The 16,325-nt window shown below is 47.1% G+C and overlaps 1 protein-coding gene across 4 annotated transcripts in view; it reads right to left on the bottom strand.

The window, feature by feature from the left end:
- The window catches only part of NRDE2 (NRDE-2, necessary for RNA interference, domain containing), a 68,663-nt gene extending 52,614 nt beyond the window's left edge, over positions 1 to 16,049 (bottom strand). For 2 of the 4 annotated variants that reach the window (XM_006122346.5, XM_089778386.1), the window contains exons 1-2: positions 15,740 to 16,046; positions 3,066 to 3,174 (exon numbers count right to left, since the gene is read on the bottom strand). In XM_006122346.5, the coding sequence (XP_006122408.3) occupies positions 3,066 to 3,174; positions 15,740 to 15,818 (188 nt within the window). In that variant the 5' untranslated portion in view covers positions 15,819 to 16,046. Of the gene's footprint in view, positions 1 to 3,065; positions 3,175 to 15,739 lie in introns of all 4 variants that reach the window. The other 2 variants (XM_089778387.1, XM_006122347.5) reach the window with 2 other exon arrangements.
- Between the last annotated feature and the right edge of the window lie 276 nt (positions 16,050 to 16,325).

Raw genomic sequence — 16,325 nt, 5'->3', positions numbered from 1 at the left:
AGGAAGTCAAATTAGATCATCATAATGGTCCCTTCTGTTTTTGTACTCTTCTTCATATACGGTTTTTTGGGGTTGTTTTTTTTTTTGATGGGGTGCAAAAAAATTTCTCAAACTCCACTTTTTAAAAATTATCTAAAAATTACTTTTCAGAAAAACAAACATGTTTTTTAAAAAAAATCTATGAAGGCCTACTGCCAATTATTGGGGGAAAGTCCTAGAAATATACCAAAAAATAAGTAATCAAATTAATAAAATAATTCCTCTGTATATTTTCACTGATGATTTAATGAACATTACATTCTATTTAAAATATGCTATTTACATAACCTTATCTGCAAGGTTATTTTAAGAATTTGTTTTGCTTTATCACATTATAAGTCGATAAAGACAGAAAAAAATGACAAATACACAAAGTTTTGGCAATTTTAGCTGCAAACATTATATTTTAATACCCAATTCACACATAAGTTGGTGAACAAAGATAGGTTCAGCATCGATTTCTGTAATGAACACATTTTGTCATTACAAAGAGCAGCCAACACACCAGAGAACCTTGCCCCAAATTAAACATTGCTAAAGTTCAGAACTTTGCTGCTTCAAAGACATTAAGGTCAGAAGGGACCATCATGATCATTTAGGGATCCCCAACATGGTGCCCACGGGCGCCATGGCACCCGCCGGGGCATTTATGTGTGCCCGTGCCAACTATCAGAGGGAGCGCATGCCACCGTGCAACAGCTGAGAGGGGAGACACTGGTTCGCAAGACATCCGAGGGAGCGAATACGCCGCACATGAGCTCCCTCGGAAGTCTTGCGAACCGGGCATCTACCCTCTCTGCTGTTGCGTGGTGGCATGCACTCCCTCCATGCAACAGCTGAGAGGGGGAGACGCCAGGTTTGCAATACATCCAAGGGAACGCATGCGCAGCGTGTTCAAACGCCCGCACAACAGCTGAGAGGGGAGATGCCTAGCATGCCGTGATGTCACAGCCCGGGACATTAAATTTTAAAACCACACTGCCCAGCTCCAGGCCTGGTATGTGGTCTGGGGTCACAGAAGTATCTGGGGCCGGGCCCAATCACAGACTCAAACTGGAAGTCAGAAGGTAGGGGCACGGGAAAAATAGGGGGAAGGGGTGGGAGAGGAAGGGGCTTGTGCTGAGGGGAGGGGGGCAGGTAAGGAGAAGAAAGAGGAAGGCACCAAGGGACAGCGTGGAGGAGAGACAAATGCCAGGGGGCCAAGTGGAGACTGAGGAAAAGGGCAGGAGGGGAGGCGTCAGTGAGAGGGGGAACAGGGTGATGCTGGGAGAGGAGACGGTTAGGGCATTGGGGGCTAGAGGGGTGAGAGGGAGGTGTTGGGAGAAGGCTTGAAAGAAGGGGTGGGCATGAGGAAGGCCGGGATGGAGCAAGACATCTGTGAGGGCACAGGGGCATGAGGGTGGTGAAGGGGTGGGCATCAGGAAAAAAGAGGGCAAAGGAGGCAGGGGCAGTGAGGGAAGGGAGAGGCACCAGGAGCATGCAGGGGTAAGGGAAGGTGCAGGTGCCAGGAAATTCTGGGGGTGAAGCAGACACCTGCAGGGGAGGGACCAGACCAGAGGAGAGAGACAGGACAGGTGTGTAGAGGGAGGTGTTATGAGAGGGGGTAACTCACATGTTCAGAGTAGAGCTACTGGACTAGTGGGCACAGGGGGGAGAGAAGAGCTGGTGGAGGGGGACAGGTCTCAGGAGGGCAGTGAGAAGGGCAGGGGTCAGGACAGCAGAGGAGGGTGAGAGGTTGGGGGGCAGCAGGCACCAGGGTAGCTGATGGAGGAAGGGGAAGAGACATGGAAGCAGATGGTGGGACATAGGGAGTGTGAGATTTAAAGGTGCCATGATTTTTGGGGGGGGAGGAGGTGCTTTCCCCCCCCCACCACCATTTGGACATGCCCCCCTTTTTATAATGCAGAATTTTGTTTAAAAATGAATTACAATATAATTAAAATAAAAATTATCCAACTAAATTAAGTTTCTATCAAATTTACCCAATTTACATTTAATATGAAAATAGCCTCCAATTTGCGCATTTGACACCTTTTTCTATTTTTTTCTCCAGAGGGGGCCGAATAATTTAATTAATACCTTTTACATGTAAAATTACCTTTTTTATATTATGGATTCATATATTATGTAATATTAAATATGATGTTTTTCATATAATTTAATGTACAAATACAAAATAAGCCTTGAAAAATTGTTGGCGCCCGCCACATTCTTCTGAAAACATGAATGTGCTATTGACCACAAAAAGGTTGGGGACCACTGATCTAGTCTGACCTCCTGCAGATGGCAGGCTACATAACCTCACCCAGGCACTCCATGAACTACTGCAGAATGCATCTAACTTTTGCCCACGTCTTGAGCAAAATGTTTAATTTTAACTCTTTATTCTATAAAATTGGATCAAATTTTTTAATCAAAATGAGCTTTAATTAGCCATTTAAGTGAGCTATTGCATTGCACTGCAACTCTAAAACTCCACACACAGAGTATTTTATTAATTCACAGTTCTGTATACCTTATAACAGACAATGTTCTATATTGCGCTACGGTAGGGAAAGTGGCAACTTGAACTGATTTTCGTAAAGGTGGGGGGAAAAAAATCAAAGATACTTAAGCCTTAGTATTCCTTCCAGGATCTCTTATAATATTTAAAGGCTAACACAAAATCATGATCACTCAGCTCCCTCCTATCATCAAAATTAGTAATGATATGAATGCAACAGAGAGAAAAAACTCAAGGAAAAGTCATTTTTAAAGTCATTGTTTTAACTGAAAGGAAATGCAGTAATTATTCATATACAATATTTACAAATGATAATTCTGACTTTTTAACCAGTGAACTGAGCAACAAGGTGGATGAGAGGCATCTTTCACTGGAATAATTTCTATTGGGGATATAAACAGTAAACTATGCAATGAAAAGCTCTGGAAGTTCCTGAGTTTGGTAACACTTGCAACAACAATTAAAAAAAAAAAGGAGGACATTAGAAAAAACGCTATTTAAAAAGTTGCAAAGAACCTGATACCTTGTAAGTTCTGATCTCTCAGCAGTAAGATCTACAGTCTTTGTAGAATGCTGGTGCAGTTTTAGTGCATCTTCTGTGCAGAAGCTCGGATTGCTAAGCCAGTTCAATTCTGCAGGTAGAAAACAATGTGAGAGTTACAAAAATTAGTCTGCTGTGCTCTTTAATGATGCAGATTCAACCAGTCAGCAGACAGCCTAATTCACAGCAAATGTCACAAAACAAATTTATAAGAGGGAAGGATAGCAGAAAACAATCCATCAAATTTTCACTTAGTAGAGCATGGGGTTTTAGTACAGTGTAAAATATTTTTAGGAACTGGAAACCTCCCATGACACCAACCTAAGTTTTAAGTAAAATGCTACAAAAGAATATTTAAAAATCTAAACTGAAAAGAAAAGAGTTTCACATACTTTAGAATTCCCTATATGGTGAATGTCAAAACCAACGTGATTGTACGTTTTAATACCCCAAACAACAGACACGTAGTTACTAAAATAAAAATACGCCACGGGACATCAAAAGGAATTCATCACTCTCAATTAAGGATGTTAGATATTGGTTAAGTCAATAATCGTGTAACTGCACAAAATCTTAGCAGTTACACGATTATTCAATGGTCCCCAAGGGAGAGGCTGGCAACCAATGTGCTCCCGGCTCAACTCCCAGGGAACCCCCTGCCACCTCATGCTGCTGTCTCTGTATCAAAAGCAGCAGCACAGGGTGGCAAGCAGAAGCAGGTCCATGACGGGAGCCAGTTTAGAAACTGGCTCCGCGGCAGCAGCCTCTGTCCACAGCGAGCCCGAGCTCTCAGCAGATAGAGATTGGGGCCAGCATCCCACAGAACAGCCTCCGTCCATGGCGAGCCTGGGCCTGCTGCAGATAGAGGCTACTCTGCGGCCCTCCCCCTGACCCACCCATGCTGCTGCCTCTGCTCGAGAGGCAGCAGTGCCAGGGAGAGGATGGCTCTGTGAACCCAATTCCCCATCCCGCCTCTGTGGGAGATAGCAAGGGGGCGCAGGCAATTCCATGGGATCTGGTTCTTGTGGGCAGGTGACTAAAAAAAGCTGCTCTTCACGGGCAGCAGCTACTGCCTCCGCCCGCCCTTGCTGCCTCTGATACAGAAACAGCAAGGGCGAGGGGGTGCATTTAGTCATTTGGATTAACCAACAAGCCTCAGTTTATCGGTTAATAATTTAAATAACTATACGCTAACATCCTCACTACTGATGTTAACAATGTTTATTATAATGCATTAATGCCTGTATTATTCAGACACAACTTTTCCTAGATCAGGGTGGGGAACCTTTTTGGAGTCAGGGGCTGCTGACTCCCCACCCACCCACCCGAGAAGCAAAAAAAACCCCACCGAAACGACCACCACACAAACCCTCACTGATGTGACTGAGAAGGAGAAAGACACTCCCCACACTTCCCTCACACACCAGAGTCTAGGGGGGCCCAGCCTAGTATAGTTTGTGTGCTCCATCCCCATGGTGTAGCAGCAGGAGGGGGGGGGGGGGGAGAGGAGGAGAGGAGGAGGCGCATGCAGCCCCTGGGCCTTAAGTTCCCCACCCCTGCCTTAGATATTTCAATCCAAAACTCTCAACCATTATTCCTATACAGAAATTATTTTTATTTTAAAAATTCTGACAAACAGCTAGATTGTACAAGTAAAAAAAAAAATTAAAAAAACCACTTTGCTTTTATTTCCTTCACTATAATAGGTCAAAGGACTTCATGTACATAAATTAATTATGCATCAGAATACTGTCTATGTTAAAAATATTTTAAACCCATTTTACAGACAGGGACACTCGGCAAGTTTGTTATTTGTCCAGGTTCACATTCAGGATTAGACCCAAAGCCTAAATTCCCTCTCCACTAAATACTTACATACTATTATTCCTATATCCAACGTGTGGGACTCAGAATGGATAAAAATTAATTATTTAAAAAGAACAAAATTAGATTGTTATTAAAAATCAGATTTCTTTGATTTCGATAAATTTTCTTTTATAATAAACCTGTTGAAAATGAAATTTGAATTTAATCTATTATTTTTATATATATATATATATATATGTATGTTCATCTGTCAGTCTGTCTGTTCAAGAACTCCTTCTAAATGGTAAGAGCTAGGACCACCAAATTCTGTTTAGCGCTTCCTCTTATCATAACATAGAGCAAGGTAAGGGTTTGGTTGTGCCAAGAAAATGGGACTCGCTCTCATAAAACTATACAGAAGAGAGACAGAATCACAAGGCAGGTAAAAGGGACTTGCTGAGGACACACACACCCCCAATCCAATCCGGGACTACTCTAGACTGAGCCTCCAATCCCCCCGGCACCCTTTTGGAGGGTGCAAGGTGGAAGCTCCTCCCCCCTCAATTCATATGGGAACATTGCTGGCTGTTCCCCTTCATCAGGGAGCCAGGGGAAAGTTCTCAGTTTGCTGCATTCTTCACTCTGGCTGGGGAATGGAGGAGGAAGACAAACCTGGACCCACACCAGCCAAGGGACATACACCTCTAACCCAGTCATGGAGAAGCTGCGGGTAGTCCTCTCTCCCTGAGCCCACCCCAGAGCAATGATTTAAATGAAGCATATACATTTTCATTTTATTTTCCAAAAAATAAAAATTGAGTTAAAAACACGAGGAATGCCAGGACAATCTTCTAGTACAAAATATCCTGTAAATCATGTTATTATAATCTATTGAAACATTTTAATAAAAGTTTAATACAGGCAGTCCCCGACTTACGCGGATCCACACTTACGTCGGATCCGCACTTACGAACGGGGCTTTCTCGCCCCGGAAGTCGGGGCGAGAAAGCCCCATTCGTAAGCTGCTCCGGTGCCCCTGGTCTGCTGGAGACCGTCTCCAGCAGACCAGGGGCACCGGGCGGGTTCCCGCGCTTCTGAGGCTTTGCTAGAGCAAAGCCTCAGAGGCGCGGGGAACCGCCGCTGCTGCCGCTTCAATCTGGGTGCCTGTGGTCTGCTGGGGACCGTCCAGAGCAAAGAGCAAAGCCTCAGAGGCGCGGGACCCCCCCGCGGCTGCAGCTTCAGTCCGGGAGCCTGTGGTCTGCTGGGGACGGTCCCCAGCAGACCACAGGCACCCAGATTGAAGCGGCAGCAGCGGCGGTTCCCCGCGCCTCTGAGGCTTTGCTCTGGCAAAGCCTCAGAGGCGCGGGACCCCCCCGCGGCTGCGGCTTCAGTCCGGGAGCCTGTGGTCTGCTGGGGACGGTCCCCAGCAGACCACAGGCACCCAGATTGAAGCGGCAGCAGCGGCGGTTCCCCATGGGCGCGGGACCCCCCCGCGGCTGCGGCTTCAGTCCGTGAGCCTGTGGTCTGCTGGGGACCGTCCCCAGCAGACCACAGGCTCCCGGACTGAAGCCGCAGCCGCGGGGGGGTCCCTCGCCTCTGAGGCTTTGCCAGAGCAAAGCCTCAGAGGCTCTGCTCCCCGTGTCCCTGGTCTGCTGGGGAGGGGGGGGGCAGCTAGTGTGCTTCCCCCCCCCCCCCCAGCAGACCAGGCTTTTGTTTTGGACTCTGGGGCAGAGCAGCTGGGGCGCTGCCGATTGGTCCTGCAGCGCCCGCTCTGGGCACTACTGGACCAACCCGGCAGCACCCCAGCTGCTCTGCCCCAGGTCCTGATTCAGCCGCTGCTGGTCAGTTTCAGCAGCGGCTGAATGAGGACGCCTGGGGCAGAGCAGATGGGGTGCTGCTAGGTTGGTCCAGTAGCACCCAGGAGCGGCGCTACTGGAGCAACCCAGCAGCACCCCAGCTGCTCTGCCCCAGGCGTCCCCAAGTCAGCTTCTGCTGAAACTGACCAGCGCTGACTACAGGAAGCCCCAGGCAGAGTTGCTCTGCCCCGGGCTTCCTGGAATCAGCTGCTGATCAGTTTCAGCAGCAGCTGACTTGGGGACGCCTGGGGTTCTTAAGTTGATTCTGTATGTAAGTCAGAACTGGCGGTCAGTTTCAGCAGTGTCTGAATCTGGAGCCAGTTCCGACTTACATACAGATTCAACTTAAGAACAAACCTAAGTCCCTATCTTGTACGTAACCCGGGGACTGCCTGTATGCTAAATCCATGAATCCCTATCAAAAACTGAGTTAAATGACGCTGCTCTATATAGAGAGAGGGAAAATATCTAGCTTTTGAGATCAACTTTTATGAATATGGCACGTGCCAGCCTAAATAATTTGGGGAACAATCTCATTTTTAGACTTTAGGCAAGACTAGGAATTTAAATTCCAATCACTTTCACACAGGCACACATGAAAATTTTCCCATGGGAAAATTTGGCTTACACTGAGTTATCCCTGCTAATATATCATTTAGTTGTAAATGTTAAACATGCATTGGACACAAACTTCTCTTTAAAATGTTTGGTAATAAAAATTCATTTTATATGCTATTGGGTGTGTGTAATTAAATTCCAGTAACCATCCTAACACTGAAACATATCATGATTAAGATTTTGTCAGTTATTTTAGTAAAGTCACAAAGAAGTTGCAGGCAATAAACAAAAATTCATGGAAGCCAAGGGCCTGTCTGTGACTTTTACTACAAATAATGAGGAGAGAGGCTGACCGAGGACAAGTGAAGGACCAAGTCATACAGGGATTAGAAAGTCCAAGCCCTCCTGCAGGAAGGGGAGGAGCTTTAGGTCCCCACACTATCCCCATCAGCTCGAACTCCAGGTCCCTACAGCACCACCAGGGCTGAACTGGAAAATGTCAGGGAGGTCTCTGAAAGCCACAGATTATGTGCCTTCTGTGACAATCCTTAATCATGCGCAAAAAGTTAATTATCTAGTCAATAAGCAATATCTCATTAACCATTTTCTAACACATTAAAAATGTAAAAGCAATAAGAACTTGAAAATACTAAGCTTTATATAACTGCTTAAATAAATACATATATTTAAAGCATACCTTCCTAGGCAGCAAAAAATGCACCAAACTTAGCGTTAAGAATCTATTTAGTTATAAATCAACATGTTTGAATGGTTCTGGCAACCAATGAGAAAGCTTCTTCATTTAGAAAAAGATGGTCCTTTGTGTATATGACCTATACATTATTTATCTGTTTACACACACAGTAGAATCTGTAAAGCTCCTGACATAAGCCAAAAAAGAAACTGGATTTACACATTACCCACTGAACATAATGAAAGAGAAAACTGACTGACTGGCAATGATTGTAACTGCTCAGATATTTGGCAACAGCACAAGATTGGAAATCAATCAGTAAGATCTCTTTAAAATAGGGATGTAAAATCCTAGTTTATTAGTTTACTGGTTAAATGCTAGGTTTAAACCAATTAACTGATTAAGCCGGGATTCCAGCAATTCCCAACCCAGTGGGGGCTGCCACTGATGAGTCCCAACACTCCTTCTCCCAGCAAAGCAGGAAGGCTGGCAGCAGGCCGCTCACTGCTAATCCCAGCACAGAGCTGCTCCCAGGTACCGGTTAACTGGAACCCAGTAAGCATCACTCAGTAAGGGTGATGTTTACCAGGTAATCAGTTACTCGTTCACATCCCCACTTTAAAACCATTACACCTATCACAGAGGGTCTATTGTACACATTTATATTTTTGATTATGTGCCTGACAATGTACCTGAAAATTGAAGACAGTCTGTATAACCACACAGCTTCCCTTATTAATAAATTATTGCTTAGCTACATAATAAAATAGGTAATAACTCATCATTGAATAATTTATTTTGGCTGAAATACTTTTCATAAGTCTATATAAAAAGCAATTATTTCACATTAAATACTTTCATGTTTCATGTTCGATTTTAATTTTAAATATTGACAGATACTTTGCACTAATAGCAGAAAGTGTTCTGATCATTTGCCTTAAAGCAGTTCAATTTTACAAATGGCAAAGTGACGCTGATTTATCCAAAGTCACACAGACTGTTGGTACAATGTTCAGAACCCAGGTGTTCTAATTCCCAATCTATTAAATAACTGTGCCTCAGAAATTCTTCTTAAACAAATAAGGTATCTTCTACCACTAAAGTGAAGGAAATCTGTGTGTCTGACTAGAATAAATATAAAATCAGATCCTTTCAAAATAGGTTGCTAAGTGTTTGTTGGCTAAGACCATTTGAGATATAGAATGGTAAAAGTGCCCTAAATTAGGGATGTAAAATTAACTGACTAATCAGCCCAGCTGGAGCAGTCCCCCACCCAGCCCCAGAACTGCCGCCAGCTTCTAGGTTCCCAGTCCCCACCACAGCACCTCCTGTCCACGGTGAGCCCAGGCTCCCTGCAGACAGAGGCTGCTCTGGACACTGGCACATCCCCTGCTTAAGGAATGCCCAGGCTCCCTGTGGACAGAGACTGCCCCAGATGCCAGCACAACCCATGCCTTGAGGGCACCTGGGCTCCCCACGGACAGAGGCTGCTCCAAACAAGAGCAGATGACAGAGGATGCTCCAGATAAGAGCAGCAACTGTCCACGGTGGACCCCCTGCGGCGCTGGTGCAGCACCCACCAGTTACCAGCTAACTGGAATCGGTAAGCATTACCCATTTAGGGTAATGCTTACCAGTTAACCTTTCGTACTCCTACTCTAAATAAGGGGGAAATGTTTTTGCATTACTAATCATAAGAACAGGCATATTTGGTCAGACCAAAGATCCATCTAGCCCAGTGTCCTTTCTTCCAACAGTGATCAATGTGAGGTGCCCATGAGGGAATGAATGGAACAGGTAAATCATTAAGTAATCCATCCCCTATCACCTATTCACACCTTCTGGCAAACAGAGGCTAGGGATAATATTCCTCCGTTCTCCACTCTGTTATACAAGATCTAATTTTTAGGGCCTGCTGCTCCTTGTAACTTCACTACAAAGAAAAGTCTACACTACAAAGAAAAGTCAGAAAAAGATACACAAATTGCAAACCGCAATTTGTGCATCTTTTTCTGCTTTTCTTCCAAAAGAGGCTTTTCTGACATTTAGTCAGTCTACACGGGGCCAAATGTCAGAAAAAACCCTCTTTCGGAACATCCCTTCTTCCTCGTAGAACAAGGTTTACAGGGATGATGAAAATAGCATCTGCTAAAGCAGACTTGTTCCTTGGACGCGGCAGAGCTTTTCCGGGATACCTCCAGATTATGGTCTCTTTACCTCTGAATTAGTTAATTACAAACACTGTTCCTTGAACTATGTACATTATTGCCTAAATCAATCTTGATTCCAGTACATGGAGTACTAAAAAAAGGCAGCAGAGGATAGAAACCAAAAAAGGACAGCACACAACAACACACAAATTTCCACTAATATCATCAAATTTGTTTTACTTTGCAATTTATTTTACTTTATGTTGTAGTCTGCGACTATAATAGGAATAGGAATAAGAATAATAGGAATACAGTTTGTTCATGTGCAGAGTTCGGCGCCTCTCCTGGAATTTAGTATGGGGCTATGGAGTAGTGACCAGTCAGGAAGGGATGTGCTCTTCAGGTTTATGAGCCTCATGTATAAACGAAAAATAAACAAAAACCAGGAAACGGGGCCCAATTCAAAATGAATCTCCTTTGTTCCAGGTGCTCCTGAGGCACCTGGTTCACTAGCAATGGGCAAGGACTGGGTTACGTGCGAGTGGCCAGGTAGGGAGAGAATTCCCCACTCTCCGCATGTGATTACTGCCCATCTTTGCAAGGCAGAAGCGCTCCAGATGTGCCCTTCAAGCTGGCAAGTGAGCTTCCGCCGCAGGGCTGGGACATGCTCAGTGTGTACAGGACACAATGGAGACACATGAAACCATGCGGGAGCCTCCAGCTTTACGTACCCATGCCCTACTGAGAACCAGATTTAGATCACGTGGGAAGAAAGCCTGGTGGGGTAATCTGGGTTGCTAGTCCTTATCCCGGAGCTCGATGGCCCACAGCCCACCCCCTCTTTCCATCCCTACCCCACCTCCCTATCCTCTATTCCTACACCCCCATTCTGTTGCCTCCATTCCTACATCCATCATCCTCCCTAACCCCTCCCACTCCCCACCCACACTACCCATTCCCCCTCCTTCCATCCCTACCCCCATCTCTTTCTTCCATTCCTACACCCCTATCCTTCCCTAACCCCTTCCCCTCCACACCCCCACACTGCCCATCTCCCAGCCCCCTTACCACACCACCCATCCCAACCAGCAAAGAAACAACCTACCTGGGTTTCCCTTTGGGTCCTGCAACCGGTGTTGCTAAAACTGCTCCTGTGTTCAGGCAGCCCCTTCTCCTGTCTGCCCTGTCCCATGGAACACCTGCTGCTGAGCCAGGGCCCAGACTGCTTCTGCTGTCTCCCTCCACTTCCACTCCACACATCACATGGGAACAATAGTTGCCTGCCATTCCTATCCCCCAAACCAAGGTACAGCTAGAGCCAGCCAGGCCACTCAGGCTGAGGAGTGGGCTGCAGGTGCCAGTGTGCAGCCAGCAGCGGCCACTTCACGCGCGTCTCCTCCAGCCCAGAACTTGAACCAAGTGCCCGAGCACCAGGAAAGGGGGAGGCCAGACATCTCACAACTCCTGCCTTCCCAGAGTACCAGGAAGGGAGGAGGCCACACAGTTTCTGCCTTCCCAGAGTACTAAGGAGCGGGGGAAAAGGAAGCCATGTGGCTGAGGGTGGAGGCAGGACGTAGAGTGACGTGATGACATCACTCTGTTGTCCTGCAGAAATTTATTTTTATATTACACACACACACACACACACACACACACACACTAAAATCACAAGATGCTTGTCCACACACACACACACACACACACACACACACACACACACACACACACTAAAATCACAAGATGCTTGTCCAAAAATTAGGGAAAAAATAAAACAAGGTAGCACTATCACTGTGAGACATTAACAAACCTTCCAAATACTTCTGATCTAAAATATTTAAAATGTGAACTAGGGATGTGTTAGTGTAAACGTCCAAATGATTACATGCAGTTTTGCTCCCATCTCCTTGCCAGTGCCTCTGTATCAGAGGCAGGAGCAGGAAAGAAGGGAAAGGTCCAGGCAGGAGCTGCTGAGTACTGGGAGCCAGCTTTTAAGCAGAGTAGGCAGGTGGCTTTTAAGCCAGTTCCCCATGCTGAATCTAGCATGTAATCTTTCAGGAGGAGGAGGGAACAGACACTGGAGCGCCAGGCAGGCAGCGGTCCAAGTCAGGCAGCGGTTCCCTGCTGGGCCCCAGACCAGGGGTAGAAGTGGAACCAGAGGCAGCTGCCACTGCAGCCCTCTGTCCATCCTGCAGGAGAGCCGGGGGCCTGCAGGGAGCCCAGGGTGCCCCCCAAGGAGGGGTTGGGGGCAAACCCCGAGCCATGGCCACCGCTTTCCCTTCTGACTCTGCAGAGGCTGGGAGGTGGGGCAATGCAGAGGGACATGATTAGTAATTCTGCCATCCCATAGGAAAAAATGTTTTCTATATAGACAGATATATTCAATCTGTTAATTAGTGGAAATTGATAATTTATACAAGATATTTCCACAAATTCTAGACAAGTAATGATGTGTTAATTTGCTAACTGACTTCCTATCTCTACTTCTCCAAGCTCAGGCACAAAAAGTGAATTAGTACAGAGCCTCTTAGGTTGAAATATACTTAAAATATTTGTACTCAATTTCAGAATTAGAGAAGTTAAAACCAGAACAAAATATAGCAGAAAATGCAATATAATTGAATGATTTCCTCTTGCAGTATCAATAGGTCTAAAATGAAAGATTTCTTTAAAAAATTACTTATGGACCAAATCACCATCTAGAAATAGCGCTAAATCCAGAACCCAAATCTAAACTTTAGTTTCAACCTCTTGTTCCATACATCTTCAACTCTACCAAGATGAAGGATTGTAGTGGGGTCATGAGATCCGTACACAGTAAATTTTGGTTACGGTCAAAATCTTGCAATTTACAATGTTTGGGCAGAGACCTGCACCAACAAATACCCAACCTAATCTTCCCACCCAATGTAATTTGCAGCATTGGGACTTAATTCAGTACCATCCATGCCAACCACGTTTCTTTACCCAACATGGCTAAAAAGTCCCTTCATTATGAAGGCTATACCAAAGGTTGGAGTGCAGCCTTGATGTACAACAATGGCTATTAGTCAAGGGTCTAAGGCCCAATTGGGAGCAGTAAGCAGGTTTCTGGGGGGTCCACCAAAATAAAAAAAATGCAGGCTGAAGTTGCTGGAACCCCAGGGCAGAAATGGGAGCCCAAACAACAAGGGCTGACTCCTGAGCAACTTAGATTCATAGTGCCCCAACAATTACCCTGCTTACTATCCCTTCGTGCACCTTAGCTTTTAATCTACTGGATAAGCAAAAAAAGCAGTTGTGGCAGAAGTGGGTCCTGGAGCTTTTATAGCATGTTGGGTGGGCCTTAGAAAGAAAAACACTGAGAACCACAGGAGTGTAGACAAAAAAAAGTATGAAAAATTGTACACCATTAACAATAAATCACAGAAAATAAAGCATAAGTAAACCATTTATGATAACCTATGATTTCAGCACCCAACAGAGAAAACCCTTTAGTGCCTGATGGAGTCTCTCTCAGAGGATATATACTAAGGATGTTAAATTTAGATTAATAAACTATTCAATTAGTCAATAAGGGCACCCCCACCTTTGAAATGTAGAAAGAGCCCTGCCAGGTTTTGCTACATTTCAAAGGCAGAAGCACTGCGGGGAGCACAGGATCAACAGGGGACTGCTTATCGGATAGTCAACTTGTTGCTTACATAGCTAAAATATACACCAAATATAGTTAACCAGGGAAGTGGAGAGCTGAAAAACTTGTAGGTGATCACTATTTTAAGTTCTCTGCAATCATATTACCTTATCACACATAAATCATAGTTTATTTATAGAAACCCTATTTGTGTTGTGGACTAGGGATGTTGAGGGGCAACTGTTTTACTAGGCCTGCTAAACCACAGGCAGGGGGCACTTCAGACTGGTCCAACCCAAGCAGTCCCTGTCCCTCACCCACAAAATCCCAGTTAACCAGTTCAACAGAATTAAAAAAAAAAAGTTATCTTGTAGCATTTTAAGAGACTAACATTTTATTTGTATATATTAGTATAATGAATTTGCATGGGCACAACCCACTTCTTCAGATGAGTCTCATGAAACTATATAGCTATATAAATAAAATGTTAGACTCTAAGGTGCTACAGGACCACTCACTGCTTTTTTTTTTTTAATTACAAACTACCAGGGCTACTCCTCTGAGACAGTTAAAGGGAATGTTTAATCTGTTAACTTTTCAACTGGGATTGTACATCCCTATCGTGGACTTGGGTAAAAGGCACAAAGACCAACTCTGTCCATAGCTAACAGAACCTGCACAAAGAATACAAGGGAACACATACCGTATTTTCCGGCGTATAAGGCGACTGGGCGTATAAGACGACCCCCTAATTTTCTAGTTAAAAAATAGGTTTTCATCTTATACTCGCCTTATAAGACTACCCCCCCCCTTAAGAGGCCAACCAGCAGCACCCCAGCGCCTCCCCAGCTTTGCTCCCGGTGTCCCTGGTCTGCTGGAGACGGTCCCCAGCAGACCGGGGCACTGGGAGAAAAGCTGCAGCCGTGGCGGGGTCCCACGCCTCTGAGGCTTTGCCAGAGCAAAGCCTCAGAAGCACGGCACCCCGCCGCCGCCCGGTGCCTCTGGTCTGCTGGGGACCATCTCCAGCAGACCAGGGACACCGGGAGCAAAGCCTCCGAGGATGCCGGCAGCGGGGCAGCCCAGGCGCGCCTGGGCAGCCTCGCTGCCCGAGCCCCCCCCCCCCCGCGGCTTTGCAAAGCCTCGGAAAAGCCGGCAGCAGGGCAGCCCATGAGCGCCTGGGCTGCTCCGCTGCCGGAGCCCCTCTGCGGCTTTGCTCCGCGTCTTCCTGGTCTGCAGACCAGGGAGACGCGGAGCAGCTTTTCTCGCCCCAGAGTACACCAGCGGCGGGACCGCGAGGTCCCGCAGTCCGTGTCCTCCAGGGCGAGAAAAGCCCCGTTAGTACCTGGAAGTCGGGGACTGCCTGTATACCCGGCGTATAAGACGACCCCCGATTTTTTGGGGATGTTTTTTAGCATAAAAAGTCGTCTTATACGCTGGAAAATATGGTATGCCACCAGGAGAGGAGGACTTGAAAACTAGCAAAGTTCATGGTATTCAATGACATGGCCTTGCACCCCGGCGTAGCCACAAGGAAGGGGGAGGCGTGTCAGAGGACTGATCGCCTTCTCTCACGCAGCAGTGCCGTGGCCACAAACCCGCGTATTACAGCTCAGTAACTGCGCTCCCGGGCACCAAAGGCAGGGCATAAATCGGGTTCACTTTCACCGCCGGCCATGACTTGCATCTCCACACGTGGGCAGCAGAGACCTGCGTGCATCGGATGCCTCCTTCTCCTGAGAGGGCCGGGCCCGGCACGCGCCTCCACGCAGGAGGCAGCAGAAGCGAGGCCACCCCTCGGGAGGGAGCCGTGCGGGAAAGGAGGGTGCTGGGAAGGCGGAGTCTGCACGGGGAGCAGGAGGCCCGGCGGAGTTTCTAAGCGGAGGGGCTGTGAGCAGAGGGGCCGGTGCTGGCCGCGGAGCTGAGGTCTCACTACAGGGAGGGAGGCTGCCGAGGCACTAGGCCACCCCTCAGCAGGACGTTACCTCTCCTGGAGCCCTCGCTACCGCTAGCGGGCGTCTCCCCGGGCTCGGCGGCGCCGGCAAAGGCTGGGAAAAGAGCCATAGGCCGAACCACCGCTTCCGTCCCTCTTGCTTCTCAAGGAGGCCCCGGCGCCCAGCCAGGCAAGATGGCGCGGCTCGCGCGAGCATGCTGGGAAATGTAGTCTCGCCTGCCAGCCTGCTCCCAACATGGCGCCGGGGGAAAGTGCCAGACAGCTGGCCAGGTCCGAGGCTATCAAGAGTGGCTGGGGCTCCTTCTTCCGGGGGCAGAGGGGCAACTGCAAGACATCCCGGCAGTCCCCTCACGCGAAAGGATTTTGCCCAACAGTTCAGGCCTGACTCCCTGTGTGGGGGTCTCAGTGTTAGTGAGAGAAATTCTCCTCCATAGCCCTGACTCCCCTCCACACGCAGGCGGATGCTGCTGCTTCGGAAAGCAACTTAAGTGCCTTGATTGCACAGAGTGAAAAGCTCTGTTTTGGTATGTGAATGTGCAGCCTCCGCATACCCAGGCTCCTCATCCTTCCTGAGCAAAAGGGGAGTCTCCACCAGACCTCACCTTTCCCTACAGTTC

The sequence above is a fragment of the Pelodiscus sinensis genome, chromosome 5, assembly GCF_052426305.1.
Source record: "Pelodiscus sinensis isolate ZL-2025 chromosome 5, ASM5242630v1, whole genome shotgun sequence".
NCBI classification, from domain to species: domain Eukaryota; kingdom Metazoa; phylum Chordata; order Testudines; family Trionychidae; genus Pelodiscus; species Pelodiscus sinensis.
Note: the sequence above shows the minus strand (reverse complement) of the source record. Positions and strands in the feature narration are given on the sequence as shown.